Source organism: Piliocolobus tephrosceles, chromosome 14, assembly GCF_002776525.5.
Source record: "Piliocolobus tephrosceles isolate RC106 chromosome 14, ASM277652v3, whole genome shotgun sequence".
Taxonomy (NCBI): Eukaryota; Metazoa; Chordata; class Mammalia; order Primates; family Cercopithecidae; genus Piliocolobus; species Piliocolobus tephrosceles.
Genome location: NC_045447.1, coordinates 84,246,057 through 84,262,871, shown reverse-complemented (window position 1 = coordinate 84,262,871; position 16,815 = coordinate 84,246,057). Strand labels below are relative to the sequence as shown.

The window sequence follows — 16,815 nt, the reverse complement described above, 5'->3', positions numbered from 1 at the left end:
TTACCATATGTAATCCCCTTCTTCGTCTGTTTTGATCTTTGTTGGTTTAAGGTCTGTTTTATCAGAGACTCAGATTGCAATCCTTGCTTTTTTTGTTTTGTTTTTTGTTTTTGTTTTCCTTTCCATTTGCTTGGTAAATCTCCATCCCTTCATTTTGAGCGTATGTGTGTCTTTGCACATGAGATGGGTCTCCTGAATACAGCACACTGATGGGTCTTGATTCTTTATCCAATTTGCCAGTCCGTGTGTTTTAACTGGGGTATTTAGCCTGTTAATATTGTTATGTGTGAATTTGATTCTGTCATTATGATGCTAGCTGGTTATTTTGCTTGTTAGTTGATGCAGTTTCTTCATAGCATTGATGGTCTTTACGATGTGGCATGGTTTGGCAGTGGCTGGTACCGGTTGCTTCTTTCCATGTTTAGTGTTTTCTTCAGGAGCTCTTGTAAGGCAGGCCTGGTGGTGACAAAATCGCTCAGCATTTGCTTGTCTGTAAAGGATTTTAATTCTCCTCTGCTTATGAAGCTTAGTTTGGCTGGATATGAAATTCTGGGTTGAAAATTCTTTTCTTTAAGAATGTTGAATATTGGCCCCCACTCTCTTCTGGCTTGTAGGGTTTCTGCTGAGAGATCAACTAACTGTTAGTCTGGTGGACTTCCCATTGTGGGTAACCTGATCTTTCTCTCTGGCTGCCCTTAACATTTTTTCCTTCATTTCAACCTTGGAAAATCTGATGATTTTGTGTCTTGGGGTTTCTCACCTTGAGGAGTATCTTTGTGGTGTTCTCTGTATTTTCTGAATTTGAATGTTAGCCTGTCTTGCTAGGTTGGGGACGTTTTCCTGGGTAATATGCTAAAGAGTGTTTTCTATCTTGATTCCATTTTCCTTGTCACTTTCAGGTATGCCAATCAAATGTAGATTTGGTCTTTTCAGAGTCCCATATTTCTTGGGGCTTTGTTCGTTTCTTTTCTGTCTTTTTTCTCTAATCTTGTCTTCTCGTTTTATTTCATTGAGTTGATCTTCAATCTCTGATATCCTTTCTTCCACTTGTTCGATTGGGCTATTGATACTTGTGTATGCTTCACAAAGTTCTCGTCCTGTGTTTTTCAGCTCCATCAGGTCATTATTGTTCTTCTCTAAACTGGTTATTCTGGTTAGCAGTTTGTCTAACCTTTTCTCAAGGTTCTTAGCTTGCATGCATTGGGTTAGAATATCCTCCTTTAGCTCGGTGGAGTTTGTTATTACCCACCTTCTGAAGCCTACTTCTGTCAACTTGTCAAACTCATTCTCTGTCCAGTTTTGCTCCCTTGCTGGCGAGGAATTGTGATCCTTTGGAGGAGAAGAGGTGTTCTGGTTTTTGGAATTTTCAGCCTTTATGTGTTGGTTTCTCCCCATCTTCATAGATTTATCTACCTTTGGTCTTTGAAGTTGGTGACCTTCAGATGGGGTCTCTGAGTGGACGTCCTTTTTGTTGATGTTGATACTATTCCTCTGTGTTTGTTAGTTTTCCTTTTAGCAGCCAGTCCCCTCTGCTGCAGGTATGCTGGAGTTTGCTGGAGTTCTACTCAGAACCTGTTTACTTGGGTATCACCAGTGGTGGCTGCAGAACAGCAAAGGTTGCTGCCTGTTCCTTCCTCTGGAAGCTTCCTCCCAGAGGGGCACCTGCGGGATGCCAGCCAAAGCTTTCCTGTATGAGGTGTCTGTTGGCTCCTACTGGGAGGTGTCTCCCAGTCAGGATACACGGGGGTCATGGACCCACTTGAGGAGGCAGGCTGTCCCTTATCAGAGCTTGAACTCTATGCTGGTGGATCTGCTGCTCTCTTCAGAGCTTGCAGGTAGGGACGTTTAAGTCTGCTGAAGCTGCACCCACAACCGCCCTTTCTCCAACATGCTCTGTCCCAGGGAGGTGGGGGTTTTATCTATAAGGGGGTTTTATCTGTAAGACTGGGGCTGCTGCCTTTTTTTCAGAGATGCCCTGCTCAGACAGGAGGGAATCTAGAGAGGCAGTCTGGCTGCAGTGGCCTTGCTGAGCTGCGGTGGGCTCTACCCAGTTCAGAATTCTGGGCGACTTTGTTTACATTGTGAAGGTAAAACTGCCTGCCTAAGCCTCAGCAATGGTGGACACCCTTCCCCCCAACAAGCTGGAGCATCCCAGGTCGTGCTCATACTGCTGTGCTGGCACAAGAATTTCAAGCTAGTGGATCTCAGCTTGCTGGGCTCCGTGAGGGTGGAACCTACTGAGCCAGACCACTTGGCTCCCTGGCTTCAGCCCCCTTTCCAGGGGAGTGAACAGTTGTGTCTCGCTGGCATTCCAGGCACCACTAAGGGTATGAAAAAAAAACTCCTGCGGCTAGCTCCATGTCTGCCCAAATGGCCACCAGTTTTGTGCTGTAAACTGAGGGCCCTGGTGGTATAGGGTGTAGGCACTGGAGGGAATCTCCTGGTCTGCAAGTTGTGAACAACATGGGAAAAGCACAGTGTCTGGGCCTGAGTGCATGGTACAGTTCCTAATGGCTTTCCTTGGCTAGGAGAGGGAGTTCCCCAACCCCTTGCACTTTGCTGGTGAGGTGACACCCCACCCTGCTTCCGTTCCCCCAGCTTGGACTGCACCCACTGTCCGACCAGTCCCAGTGAAATGACTCAGGTACCTAAGTTGGAAATGCAGAAATTACCTGCCTTCTGCATGGATCTCAGTGGGAGCTGCAGACCGGAGCTGTTCCTATTCGGCCATCTTGCCAGCAAAAATACCATGATTTCTTTCTTATCTGAAAATGACATTATTTTGTCCTCATTCTGGTTGAAGATTATTTCCTCTCAACATTTTAAAGCTCTTATTTCCCTGTCTTCTCACTTGCTTTGTTATTGGTGGGTTAGATTTTGTTTGATTTTCATTCCTTTGAGGTTCATCTGTCTTTTCATTTTGGTTGCATTTTTCTCTTTGATTTTGGTATTCCATAATTTTGTAATGTGTTTAGGTATAGATTTTTTATATTGCTCAGAATTTACTGAACTTCATGATTTTGAACATTTTTATCTATAATCAATTCTGCAACAGTCTCAAATATTCTCCCTTTGAGCATTACCTCTCCCCCACTCTTTTTCTGTCACTGATTTCAATACATTGACTCTCATTCCTGTTTTTCATATTTTCCATTTCTTGATCTCTCTGTGCTGTAGTCTGCTTTATTACCTTGTATTCCAGTTCATCATTCTTTCTATTAGATATGCCTAATTGCTTGTTTGCCTTTCACACTGAATTTTTAATTTTATGACTATTATTTATTATATGTAGAAGTTCTATTCAGTTTTTAAAAAATCTACCTGCTGGGTAGATTTGCTTGGTGCAGTGGCATGTGCCTATAGTCCCAGAGACTTGAAAGGCTGAGGCAGGAGGATCATGTAAGCCCAGAGTTTCAGGCTATAGTGCACCATGATAGCCTGGATACTATGGTATATGGTATCCTGGATACTATGGTACTATGGATAGCCACTGTACTCCAGTCTGGGCAACATAGCAAGACTCTCTCTCAAAAAAAACATAAACGAAAACAAAAACTATCTGCATTTTCATAGAGTATTGGCTTTGTTATATATTTTTCTCTAGTCATTTAAAAAATACTTAAAAGTGTCTACTAACAATTTCCATCTTATGAAGTCTTGGGTATATAATTCTTCGTTTCTTGACAGCTCATTTTTGCTGTTAGTGGATTCTTTCACTAAATGTTCTGTAGTTTTGAACTGTGAGTCTTTCTTCAGTGCAGTTTTATATGTGTGAACTGTGCACAGCCTAGGTTGAGTGCACGGTCCCCTAAATAATTTTATATTAATTTCAGCCAGGTGCCCCAAGAATATCACTAGCCAGGGACATATTCTCATGTTAAACTTTGAGCTTATGGATTCCCAGATCATGAGGGCAGGGTAAGTTTGCACTCTAAATTTGTGTAATATAATTAGGAATTCTCAAGGAAAAACTCCTATACCCCATGCCACAGTCTAAATGGAGAAGAGTTGGCATCCTAACAATCTCCCTGTGCTGAAGGAACATTTTTATTTTTATTTTATTGTCTGGATTTACCCTTTTAGTACAAATGTAGCTCTTCAAGAGTCTTGGGTTTATTTATGAAGTCTCTGTTCTATCCTCCCCACCCCTTGGCAGGCTCTTTCCTGATCCCTTTATGGTTTAAGAGCCTAAGCCCCCAGATTACCAAGACTGACAACCTCCCTCCAGGTAGCTATAGCGTCAGGTTATGTACTTATATCTCTGCTTTTCAGTTCTCTTTTTCAAAGCAGAGGAGGGGTTTCAGAGGGTAGCTGGACATTTCCCTTACTTTCTTACCAGCTTAGGTATTCATTTACAATAAAGGTCATCAAATTTCACCAAGAATTTTTATATGTTTTGTCTTGTGTATGTGTACACATGTGTATGGGGGAACAGGGCAGCGTTGAGATAATTCATTTTGCCACATAGAATACCTTCATGTTCTCAAGCATATATATCTTGCCATGTTTATTTTTTGAATAAGCAATATGTTTATATGATATCAGTAGGTATACATTGTGATATTTCACTCACCTGCCTTTACGTATCTGTTTTCCATTTCCCCCCCACCCTTTCTTGCCATATTTTTTTTATAGTCAATGGGGCTTTTGATTTGGGTGTGAATTCACCGCATATTTTTAAATATACAAGTATTCACGGTGCAGCCAGGTTCATTTATGAAGTGTTAGAGGCTTGGATTATCTGGGGAGAGTAATGTCCAGACAAATATATTAAAATGACCAATAAAATTGTAATGGATCAAAGAGCACCATTATATTCCTTGTGATTTTTGAAACCCACATGCATGTTTGTACTAAACGAAATGCTTTTACTAAGCATTTGTTTATTTAATCCAGAAATCTTTTGAGTATGCTAGGCAGTGGGGATACAAAACTGAGTAAGTAAGCATTCTTGAGGAGATAAACAAGAAGTTAGGTTTAGCAATGATACATTTTGCTAGGGGCAAGTGGGATTTTACTAGGGGCAAGTGGAGTGGGAAGAACACGGGAGAGCATTACCCAGCTACGAGTCAAAATGAGTTGTACTGTGAGTAATAAAGAAAAAGATGATAAAATGGCAAGATTATATGTTTGTTTTATCCTTAAGATGGCACTATAAACTCACAATTCCTTCATAGAAAAAGAATACATAAAAATCACCATGATTTATCTGAAATTTCACTGAAACCTTATAAACTAGAATGGCTTTTGTGTGTCTGAGACTGTTATAGGTGCTCATATTATTCTCATTTAATCTTTGCAGCAACCCTAAGAAGCAGGAATAAGTCTTTGCCCCATTTTGCAGACTAAGAAAAGGAGTGGGAGTAGGTGTAAGTGACTTGCCTTCAGTCACATAGCTTGTAAGTGGCAGACCCGAGATTTAAAAGGACAGCGTAAATCCAGAAACAGTGTCTTTAATCACTGTGCTGTATTATCTCTTTATAGTAATTCATATGTTGAAAATCCAGTGTCATTAGAATTATTAGTTACAGAAACTCAGTTTTTTGTTTTTTTTCCCCATTCTGGTTAAATCACACAAGGAAACATTGCCCTGGCATGAGACCAAGAAGTCACAGAGCCCAGGTCTCAGCCCTCAGAGTGTTAGAGAAGACATGAAGGCATCAGGGACACTGTGCAAGTGGGCACTGTTGGTTTCCACTGCTCTCTCCAGACTGCAGCCAGGAGGCTGCCTCTGCCCTGCCAGGTCAGATGCCCCCCAGAGGCCCTCCCATAGCACCCTGGGCTTATGACCATTTTGTATTTAGCACTCCAAACAGTGTTTACTGGTTTATCTCTCTCTCTTCCTTACTAATCTGTGAGCATTTTTGTAACCTCTATGCTCAGTACAATGCCTGGAGCATAGAGTTCTCTAGAAATCTTTGTTGAACCTTTTCTTCCTCCATATTAAACCAAACCCTGCATCACAGGCACTATTTTCTCAGTATTCAGTTCTTCACTCCCTTCTATACACAAATAATCTCCATCCTAGACAGGAAATTATAGAAGAGAAAGCAATCTGTGTGAGAAAGCAATTTCCATTTGAAGCACTTGTATGTTTAGGTGCTGCTGAGAATTGGAATAAAAGCCAACACTGGGCTTAAGTTGTTAAGCAGTATCTGTTAGCTAGCATTTCTTCTCCCTGGGAGAAGATTTTCTAAATCTGAGAAACCTATACTGTGCTTACTATCCTTTCCATGTATTCATCCAGGTGAAATATAGTTAAAACGAAGGTGAAATATAGTTGAAATGAATGCCAGGGGCAACCTGGAAAGGGTAAAGAAGCATCAAACAATTGAATTTTGTCAAAGGAGCATAAATGAGGAAAAGTGAGTTAAGCAGCTCACTATCCACCTCCTTTTTTTCTCTTAGATTAACTTCAGGTTGTTTCTCAGCAACAACTGGTAATAATTACCTCCTTTTCTGCCACAAGCCAATATCTGGTACCCCAACCCCCACCTCTTTTCCCCCAATTTCCAAAGTTGGCATCTCTAGTAGGATTCCCAGTTTAGCAACCTTAGAGGCAATTTTGGTAGCCAATAAATCCTCTTGAAAGAGGGAGACTTAGAATCTTTGCCTAGAGTGTAAATTGACATTGAGGATGGAGCTGGTAGGAGAGCTATCACGTTCAGGAGGCGACCTTGTAAGGATAAGAATACAGATGTGGCAGCGAAACAGACTCTTTGAAAAATGTCTGAAAATAGTATTCAACACATGTTAGCTGTGATTATTACTGTGGATTTATGTCACCAGCAAGAAGGCTGTTGAATAACTTTATTTACTCACCACATACTATAACCCCCTTACTAGGTATCAGATACTGTGTTGAGTCCTGAAAATACAATCTTCACTCCTTAATTCAGCAAATGTAACTGTAGCTCTGGACAAGAATAATGCTTTGGAGGAGTTATGCCTGGCCTAGTATGCAGCTGAACAGGTCAACATCTTGAAATCTTCCTTCCCTGATGTTTCAGCTCTGTTTAGGAATTTCCTCCACTATAGGCAATTAATCATAAGTAGAATTTGATTTGCAAAATTTTATTATAAAATTTTATTTTCTCCATAAACCTCAGAATATGTATCTTGTGTAGCTGAGAATTTTTTGTTTTCTTTGCATTCAGAAAGATAAAGCTCTTAACAGATTAATTTATGAGTTTGGACACTCTTGAGTGGGAAACCCTCCCAACTTCAGGGAAACAATGGACTTTTGGCTACACAAAGTAGTTAAGAGGTATGAGCCTTTGAATCAGACCAGACTCTTAAATTCCTCCATTTAACAGATACAAAATCGTGAGTAATTTCTTCACTCTTTTGAGACTCTGTTTCCTTATCTGTGAAAGAGTTAAAATATTTCCATCTTACTGAAGCAGGAAAGACATTCATTCATTCAAGTATTTTTTTGTTGCACACTTACTATTCCAGACACTTTCTGGGTACTGAGAATACAAAAGTAAACAAAACAGCAAGAAATCTTGTACTCTATGTTAGGATATGAGTTTACATTCTAATGAGATAAAAAATTGAGATTGTCTATGTGAAATAAAGCATGCTATAAAAATTATTGTATCAGTGGAGAAAAGGAAAATTAAGAGAAAAAAGTAATAATTATTGTATTAATGTTTAGAGTGCTTATGTCACTAATAAAAGACTTAAGCATTTTGTTGTGGCAGAGTAGAGATTCAAATTAGAATCTGTAGTTATGTAGTGAAGATACTCTGATGAAGACAAATAATGTAGAAATGAGTTAATTGCTACTGAAAAGATTTTCAAATTATTTTTATTAGGTAATTTTATGATTTCATAATAGCTGTTAGGATACACAAACATATATATACAATTTTCTAAACAAGTAAATAAAAAGCAGTTTAGTATATCTGCCTGAATGTATAGTATTCAAAATCTTACCAAAACATTTATTATAAAAATCAGTAAAACTGTTTAACACATTTATAAAAATTGCTGGGTATGTATACATAAACATTTTAAGCTTGCTTTACAAAAAAGAGTTCAATTTCTGTCCATGTGCGCATGGTGACTTCAAAGGTAGTTCAAAGGGGGAATAAAGAAGGTAGCACTGCCTTGTAATACATCATTCATTAATACTGACTTACCTTTGGACATTCATGAAAAATCCTTTGTTATCACATATGGTGAAAATATTAAAAATTAATACTCCATTTCTATGAATAAAACATAGAAAAGAAGACTTTATCTTTCCAGACTAACTCATTAGCATGAAAGACTGCATTCATTCTGCAGATATTACTGACACCCCATATTATTTACTTTAAAAATATTTACGATACTTAAAATTCAGAAGGAAACCCGCAAGACCTATTTTTCTCCCAATACATTCACTGAATGCAGATTTAAATGAGCGCATCTCATTTTGATTGTGCCCTTTGTGTACTTTAAAATGACTACAATATAGTACATGTGTATTTTTAACTGGTACCAAAATTAAGATGAATGATCTATGCAAAACCAGTAGCCTGTATTTCTAGTAACAGTTGTCATATGCAAAAAGAAAAAGCCCTGAGTCAGTATGTTTTTGCAAAAGTAATGAAGGAGGGTGCTCTAAAGTCATTTTATAACTTATAAAATTGTTAAGACTGTCCAGTATTCATTTGCTTTGTTTTCATTTTGATTGAAGAGAGGTATGATTTTCGTCTAGTTAATCCAATTCAGATCATTTCTTAATACTCAATTTCATTTAAGTCCTCAGAATGTCCTGATGATTGTTGAGTTGTATCTTCCATTTCTGTCAGGAAAGACAAATATACAATAACAGTATTTATTATAGAAAAATGTTTAATTTGTATTCTTGTACTTTGAAACAGTATTGCAAAGTCCATTTTCAGTCAAGCTTATATAATTGGGAAAAAATATTACCTCCACAGGGTCCTGCCTGAAATTTAATGTCATCAATGGCGATATCACTTCTTATCGATACTCCTCGAATGGCTTCAAAAATAATCTGAAAGAATAATATGTTTGAATGTAGAAATAGAATCATCCTGATAATACAGTGCTGGTCAGGGCAGATCCAGGCTTTGTAGATACAAAAACTTAGATTGCTCTTGAGGATCCCTTTAAGGAAAAGGATACCAAATTACAAACTGAAATCTAGAGATTAAAGATAATGTTTATTTGGAATTTAAAGAAACAATAAATTACTGAAGCCTTGAAGATTCAGGTCCCTGTGTTCTGAGATCTCTTTACCAATTTCCCAGAAATGCTTGCCTAGAAATGCTTCCTGGTGGTAACCTGGTTTCCTCTTCCCAGTTGGAACACTCTGCTCCCAGCATCCCCCAGCTCTCACAAAGGGTCTGTGAAAATGAGGTGCTCAGAAACTTAAATTTCCCTTAGCACTCCATAAATCTACGTCTGATACTGCTTCTAGGTGGAAACATTTAATATGACTGATGATACCCATGTATGAACAGAAAAGCATAATAATGAAGTTTACCAAAGAGAAGGGTTCACTTATGTTAAATACCACAACATCAAAGACACAGCTCAGGCAGAAGAGAGAATCAGTTTTATAACTTTAGATTTTGAGAAGGAAATAACTGATCAGATATTGTGGTTGTAGGAAAAATATATTACTTAACAAGCTCTAAGGCTGTCCCAACAATGGTTAATAAATTACTGAATGGTCCACGGAGGCCCATGGGTAGTGAAAGTTGTTCAGAAGACACATTTGCTCTATTCATTTTATAAGCAAATGAGTCTTCATTGGAGTAGTGTATAATTTAAATTAAATTTTAAAAAGCCCATAAATTTTATTTAAACCTTCCTAAAATTAAATCAAAGAATATAAATTAATATGTTTATAAAGTTACTTGAAATTAATGTTTCAAAGAAGCTTTAATGACAGACTAGTGGCAAAATACTGTTAATAAAAATTCTTTTTTTTTCTTTTTCTTTTTATTATACTTTAAGTTCTAGGGTACATGTGCACAATGTGCAGGTTTGTTACATATGCATACATGTGCCATGTTGGTGTGCTGCACCCATTAACTCATCGTTTACATTAGGTATATCTCCTAATGCTATCCCTCCCCCCTCCCCACAATAGGACCCAGTGTGTGATGTTCCACTTCCTGTGTCCAAGTGATCTCATTGTTCAGTTCCCACCTATGAGTGAGAACATGCAGTGTTTGGTTTTCTCTTCTTGCGATAGTTTGCTGAGAATGATGGTTTCTAGCTGCATCCATGTCCCTACAAAGGACACAAACTCATCCTTTTTTATGGCTGCACAGTATTCCATGGTGTATATGTGCCACATTTTCTTAATCCAGTCTGTCACTGATGGACATTTGGGTTGATTCCAAGGCTTTGCTATTGTGAATAGTGCCACAATAAACATATGTGTGCATGTGTCTTTATAGCAGCATGACTTATAATTCTTTGGGTATATCCCCAGTAATGGGATGGCTGGGTCAAATGGTATTTCTAGTTCTAGATCCTTGAGGAATTGCCACACTGTGTTCCACAATGGTTGAACTAGTTTACAGTTCCACTAACAATGTAAAAGTGTTCCTATTTCTCCACATCCTCTCTAGCACCTGTTGTTTCCTGATTTTTTAATGATCGCCATTCTAACTGGTGTGAGATGGTATCTCATTGTGGTTTTGATTTGCATTTCTCTGATGGCAAGTGATGACGAGCATTTTTTCATGTGTCTGTTGGCTGTATGAATGTCTTCTTTTGAGAAGTGTCTGTTCATATCCTTTGCCCACTTTTTGATGGGGTTGTTTTTTTCTTGTAAATTTGATTGAGTTCTTTATAGGTGCCTATTTTCCCAGCACCCTTTATTAAATAGGGAATCCTTTCCCCATTTCTTGTTTTTGTCAGGTTTGTCAAAGATCAGATGGCTATAGATATGTGGTATTATTTCTGAGGCCTCTGTTCTGTTCCATTGGTCTATATCTCTGTTTTGGTACCAGTACCATGCTGTTTTGGTTACTGTAGCCTTGTAGTATAGTTTGAAGTCAGGTAGTGTGATGCCTCCAGCTTTGTTCTTTTGCTTAGGATTGTCTGGCAATGCGGGCTCTTTTTTGGTTCCATATGAACTTTAAAGCAGTTTTTTCCAATTCTGTGAAGAAACTCATTGGTAGCTTAATGGGGATGGCATTGAATCTATAAATTACCTTGGGCAGTATGGCCATTTTCACAATATTGATTCTTCCTATCCATGAGCATGGTATGTTCTTCCATTTGTTTGTGTTCTCTTTGATTTCACTGAGCAGTGGTTTGTAGTTCTCCTTGAAGAGGTCCTTTACATCCCTTGTAAGTTGGATTCCTAGGTATTTTATTCTCTTTGAAGCTATTGTGAATGGGAGTTCATTCATGATTTGGCTCTCTGTTTGTCTGTTACTGGTAGATAAGAATGCTTGTGATTTTTGCACATTGATTTTGTATCCTGAGACTTTGCTGAAGTTGCTTATCAGCTTAAGGAGATTTTGGGCTGAGACGATGGGGTTTTCTAAATATACAATCATATCATCTGCAAACAGGAACAATTTCACTTCTTCTTTTCCTAACTAAATACCCTTTATTTCTTTTGTCTGATTGCCCTAGCCAGGACTTCCAACACTATGTTGGAGTGGTGAGAGAGGGCATCCCTGTCTTGTGCCAGTTTTCAAAGGGAATGCTTCCAGTTTTTGCCCATTCAGTATGATATTGGCTGTGGGTTTGTCATAAATAGCTCTTATTATTTTGAGATATGTTCCATCAGTACCAAATTTATTGAGAGCTTTTAGCATGATGGGCTGTTGAATTTTGTCAAAGGCCTTTTCTGCATCTATTTTTTTTTTTTTTTTTTTTTGTTGAGACGGAGTCTCGCTCTATCACCCAAGCTGGAGTGCAGTGGCCGGATCTCAGCTCACTGCAAGCTTCGCCTCCCGGGTTCCCACCATTCTCCTGCCTCAGCCTCCTGAGTAGCTGGGACTACAGGCGCCCGCCACCTCGCCCGGCTAGATTTTTGTATTTTTTTTTTTAGTAGAGACGGGGTTTCACCGTGTTAGCCAGGATGGTCTTGATCTCCTGACCTCGTGATCCTCCTGTCTCGGCCTCCCAAAGTGCTGGGATTACAGGCTTGAGCCACCGCGCCCGGCCTTCTGCATCTATTGAGATAATCATGTGGTTTTTGTCTTTGGTTCTGTTTATATGCTGGATTACGTTTATTGATTTGTGTATGTTGAACCAGCCTTGCATCCCAGGGATGAAGCCCACTTAATCATGGTGGATAAGCTTTTTGATGTGCTGCTGGATTCGGTTTGCCAGTATTTTATTGAGGATTTTTGCATCGATGTTCATCAGGGATATTGGTCTAAAATTCTCTTTTTTTGTTGTACTTCTGTCAGGCTTTGGTATCAGGATGATGCTGGCCTCATAAAATGAGTTAAGGAGGATTCCCTCTTTTTCTGTTGATTGGAATCGTTTCAGAAGGAATGGTACCCACTCCTCCTTGTACCTCTGGTAGAATTCAGCTGTGAATCCATCTAGTCCTGGACTTTTTTTGGTCGGTAGGCTTTTAATTATTGCCTTAATTTCAGAGCCTGCTATTGGTCTATTCAGGGATTCAGCTTCTTCCTGGTTTAGTCTTGGGAGAGTGTAAGTGTCCAGGAAATGATCCATTTCTTCTAGGTTTTCTAGTTTTTTTGCGTAGAGGTGTTTATAGTATTCTCTGATGGTAGTTTGTATTTCTGTGGGGTCAGTGGTGATATCCCCTTTATCATTTTTTGTTGCATCTATTTGATTCTTCTCTCTTTTCTTCTTTATTAGTCTTGCTAGCAGTCTATCAATTTTGTTGATCTTTTCAAAAAACCAGCTTCTGGATTCATTGATTTTTTGGAGGGTTTTTTGTGTCTCTGTCTCCTTCAGTTCTGCTCTTAGTTATTTCTTGCCTTCTGCTAGCTTTTGAATGTGTTTGCTCTTGCTTCTGTAGTTCTTTTAATTGTGATGTTAGGGTGTCAATTTTAAATCTTTCCCGCTTTCTCTTGTGGGCATTTATTGCTATAAATTTCCCTCTGCACACTGTTTTAAATGTGTCCCAGAGATTCTGGTATGTTGTGTCTTTGTTCTCATTGGTTTCAAAGAACATCTTTATGTCTGCCTTCATTTCATTATGTACCCAGTAGTCATTCAGGAGCAGGTTGTTGAGTTTCCATGTAGTTAAGTGGTTTTGATTGAGTTTCTTAGTCCTGAGTTCTAGTTTGATTGCACTGTGGTCTGAGAGACAGTTTGTTATAATTTCAGTTCTTTTACATTTGCTGAGAAGTGCTTTACTTCCAACTATGTGGTCAATTTTGGAATAAGTGTGATGTGGTGCTGAGAAGAATGTATATTCCGTTGATTTGGGGTGGAGAGTTCTATAGATGTCTATTAGGTCTGCTTGGTGCAGAGTTGAATTCAATTCCTGGATGTCCTTGTTGACTTTGTCTTGTTGATCTGTCTAATGTTGACAGTGGGGTGTTACAGTCTCCCATTATTATTGTATGGGAGTCTGTGTCTCTTTGCAAGTCTCTTAGGACTTGCTTTATGAATCTGGGTGCCCCTGTATTGGGTGCATATATATTTAGGATAGTTAGCTCTTCCTGATGAATTGATCCCTTTACCATTATGTAATGGCCTTCTTTGTCTGTTTTGATCTTTGATGGTTTAAAGTCTGTTTTATCAGAGACTAGGATTGCAACCCCTGCTTTTTTTTTGTTTTCCATTTGCTTGATAGATCTTCTTCCATCCCTTTATTTTGAACCTATGTGTGTCTCTGCATGTGAGATGGGTCTCCTGAATACAGCAAACTGATGGGTCTTGACTCTTTATCCAATTTGCCATTCTGTGTCTTTTAATTGGACCATTTAGTTCATTTACATTTTAGGTTAATATTGTTATGTTTGAACTTGATCCTGTCATTATGATATTAGCTGGTTATTTTGCTTGCTAGTTGATGCAGTTTCTTCCTCGCATTGATGGACTTTACATTTTTACGTTTTTGCAATGGCTGGTACCTGTTGTTCCTTTCCATGTTTAGTGCTTCCTTCAAGATCTCTTGTATGGCAGGCCTGGTCGTGACAATTTCTAAGCATTTGCTTATCTGTGAAGGATTTTATTTCTCCTTCACTTATGATACTTAATTTGGCTGGATATGAAATTCTGGGTTGAAAATTATTTTATTTACAAATGTTGAAATTGGCCCCCACTCTCTTCTGGCTTGGAGAGTTGCTGCCGAGAGATCTACTGTTAGTCTGATGGGCTTCCCTTTGTGTGTAACCCGACCTTTCTCTCTGGCTGCCCTTAACATTTTTTCCTTCGTTTCAACTTTGTTGAATCTGACAATTATGTGTCTTGGAGTTGCTCTTCTAGAGTAGTATCTTTGTGGCGTTCTCTGTATTTTCTGAATTTGAATGTTGTCCTGCCTTACTGGGTTGAATAAGTTCTGCTGGATGATATCTTGCAGAGTGTTTTCCATCTTGGTTCTATTTTCCCCGTCACTTTCAGGCACACCAGTCAGATGTAGATTTGGTCTTTTCACATAATCCCATATTTCTTGGAGGCTTTGTTCATTTCTTTTTACTTTTTTCTCCACACTTCTCTTCTCGCTTCATTTCATTCATTTGATCTTCAGTCACTGATAGTCTTTCTTTCAGATGATCGAGTGGGTTACTGAAACTTGTGCATTGGTCACGTTGTTCTCGCCTTATGGTTTTCATCTCTATTGGTTCTTTTAAGGACTTCTCTACATGGTTATTCTACTTAGCCATTCATCAAATCTTTTTTCAAGGTTTTTAGTTTCTTTGCACAGGTTATGTAGTTCCTTCTTTAGCTCTGAGAAGTTTGATCGACTGAAGCCGCCTTCTCTTAGCTCATCAAAGTCATTCTCCATCCAGCTTTGTTCTGTTGCTGGCGATGAGCTGCGTTCCTTTGGAGGGGGAGTTGCGCTCTGATTTTTTGAATTTGCAGCTTTTCTGCACTGCTTTTTCCCCATCTTTGTGGTTTTATCTGCCTTTGGTCTTTGATGATGGTGACGTGCTAATGGGGTTTTGGTGTGGATTTCCTTTCTGTTTGTTAGTTTTCCTTCTAACAAGCAGGACCCTCTGCTGTAGGAGTTTGCTTGAGGTCCACTCCAGACCCTGTTTGCCTGGGTATCAGCAGCAGAGGCTGCAGAAGATAGAATATTGCTGAACAGCGAGTGTTGCTGTCTGATTCTTGCTCTGGAAGCTTCGTCTCAGGGGTGTACCCTGTCGTGTGAGGTGTGAGGTGTCAGTCTGCACCTAGTGGGGGATATCTCCCAGTTAGGCTACTCAGGGGTCAGGGACCCACTTGAGCAGGCAGTCTGTCCGTTTTCAGATCTCAACTTCCATGCTGGGAGATCCACTGCTCTCTTCAAAGCTGTCAGACAGGGGCATTTACCTCTGCTGAGGTTTCTGCTGCTTTTTGTTTAGCTATGACCTTTCCCCAGAGGAGGAGTCTACAATGGCTGGCCGGACTCCTTGAGTTGTAGTGGGCTCCACCCAATTCAAGCTTCCTGGGAACTTTGTTTACCTACTTTAGCCTCAGCAATGGCAGGCGCCCCTCCCCCAGCCTTGCTGCTGCCTTGCAGTTAGATCTCAGACCGCTGTGCTAGTAATGAGGGAGGCTCCGTGGGCGTGGGACCCTCTAGGCCAGGTGTGGGATATAATCTCCTGATGTGCCGTTTGCTAAGACCCTTGCTAAAGCACAGTATTAGGATGGGAGTTACCCAAATTTCCAGGTGTTGTATGTCTCAATTTCCTTTGGCTAGGAAAAGGAATTCCCTTCCCCCTTGCACTTCCCAGGTGAAGCAATGTCTCACCCTCCTTCAGCTCTTGCTGGTCGGGCTGCACCTGTGGACCAGTGCCAACTGTCTGACACGACCCAATGAGATGAACCCAGTACCTCAGTTGAAATTGCAGAAATCATCCGTCTTCTGTGTCGCTCCTGTTGGGAGCTGGAGGCTGGAGCTGTTCCTATTCGGCCATCTTGGGCATGTCCCCCTGTTTATAAAAATTCTAAGGATCCAACTTGTGATGGTGAATTTTAGGTGTCAACTTGACTGGGTTAAGGGATACCCACATCGCTGGTAAAGTATTATTTCTCAGTACGTATGTGAGGGTGTTTCTGAAAGAGATTGGCGTTCGAATTGGTGGACTGAGAAAGGAAGATCTGTCTTCACCCAGTGTGAGTGGGGAATATCAGATTGGTTGAGGATGCAGATAGAACAAAAAGGCAGAGGAGAAGCAAGTTTTCTCTCTCTTCTGTAACCGGGACACCTGTCTGCTTCTGCCCTTGGACATTAGAACTCTAGGTTTTTCAGTCTTCAGACTTCTGGAACTATACCAGTGGCACCCTAGGTTCTCAGGCCTTTGGCTGCAGACTAATAGTTATACCATCGGCTTCTCTAGTTCTCAGGCCTTGGGATTTGGACTGAGCTATGGTACCAGCTTTCCTGGTTCTCCAGCTTATATATAGCATATTATGGGACATCTCAGCCTTCATAATTATATGAGCCAATTTCCTTAATACATCCCCTTTCATATCTCTCTCTCTCACCTTCTGTTTCTGTCTCTCTGTTTCTCTCTCCTCTATTGGTTCGGTTTCTCTGGAGAATCCTGATTAATACACAACCCTAAATGAGAATCCAAATAAATGGCAAGAAGAGGGAAAAAAATGTCCTAACACATCTAGATAGGAGTGCAGATAATAAGACTTTTGGTTCTCTGAACAACAATAAAATCTGTTTTTTTGGCCTTC

At 39.7% G+C, this 16,815-nt stretch overlaps 1 protein-coding gene across 1 annotated transcript in view; it reads right to left on the bottom strand.

The window, feature by feature from the left end:
* Positions 1-7,795: 7,795 nt before the first annotated feature.
* The window catches only part of MAMDC2 (MAM domain containing 2), a 179,320-nt gene continuing 170,300 nt past the window's right edge, over positions 7,796-16,815 (bottom strand). The window contains exons 13-14 of the mRNA XM_023213254.2: positions 8,929-9,013; positions 7,796-8,797 (exon numbers count right to left, since the gene is read on the bottom strand). Coding sequence (XP_023069022.1) covers positions 8,733-8,797; positions 8,929-9,013 — 150 coding nt within the window. The 3' untranslated portion in view covers positions 7,796-8,732. The remainder of the gene's footprint in view (positions 8,798-8,928; positions 9,014-16,815) is intronic.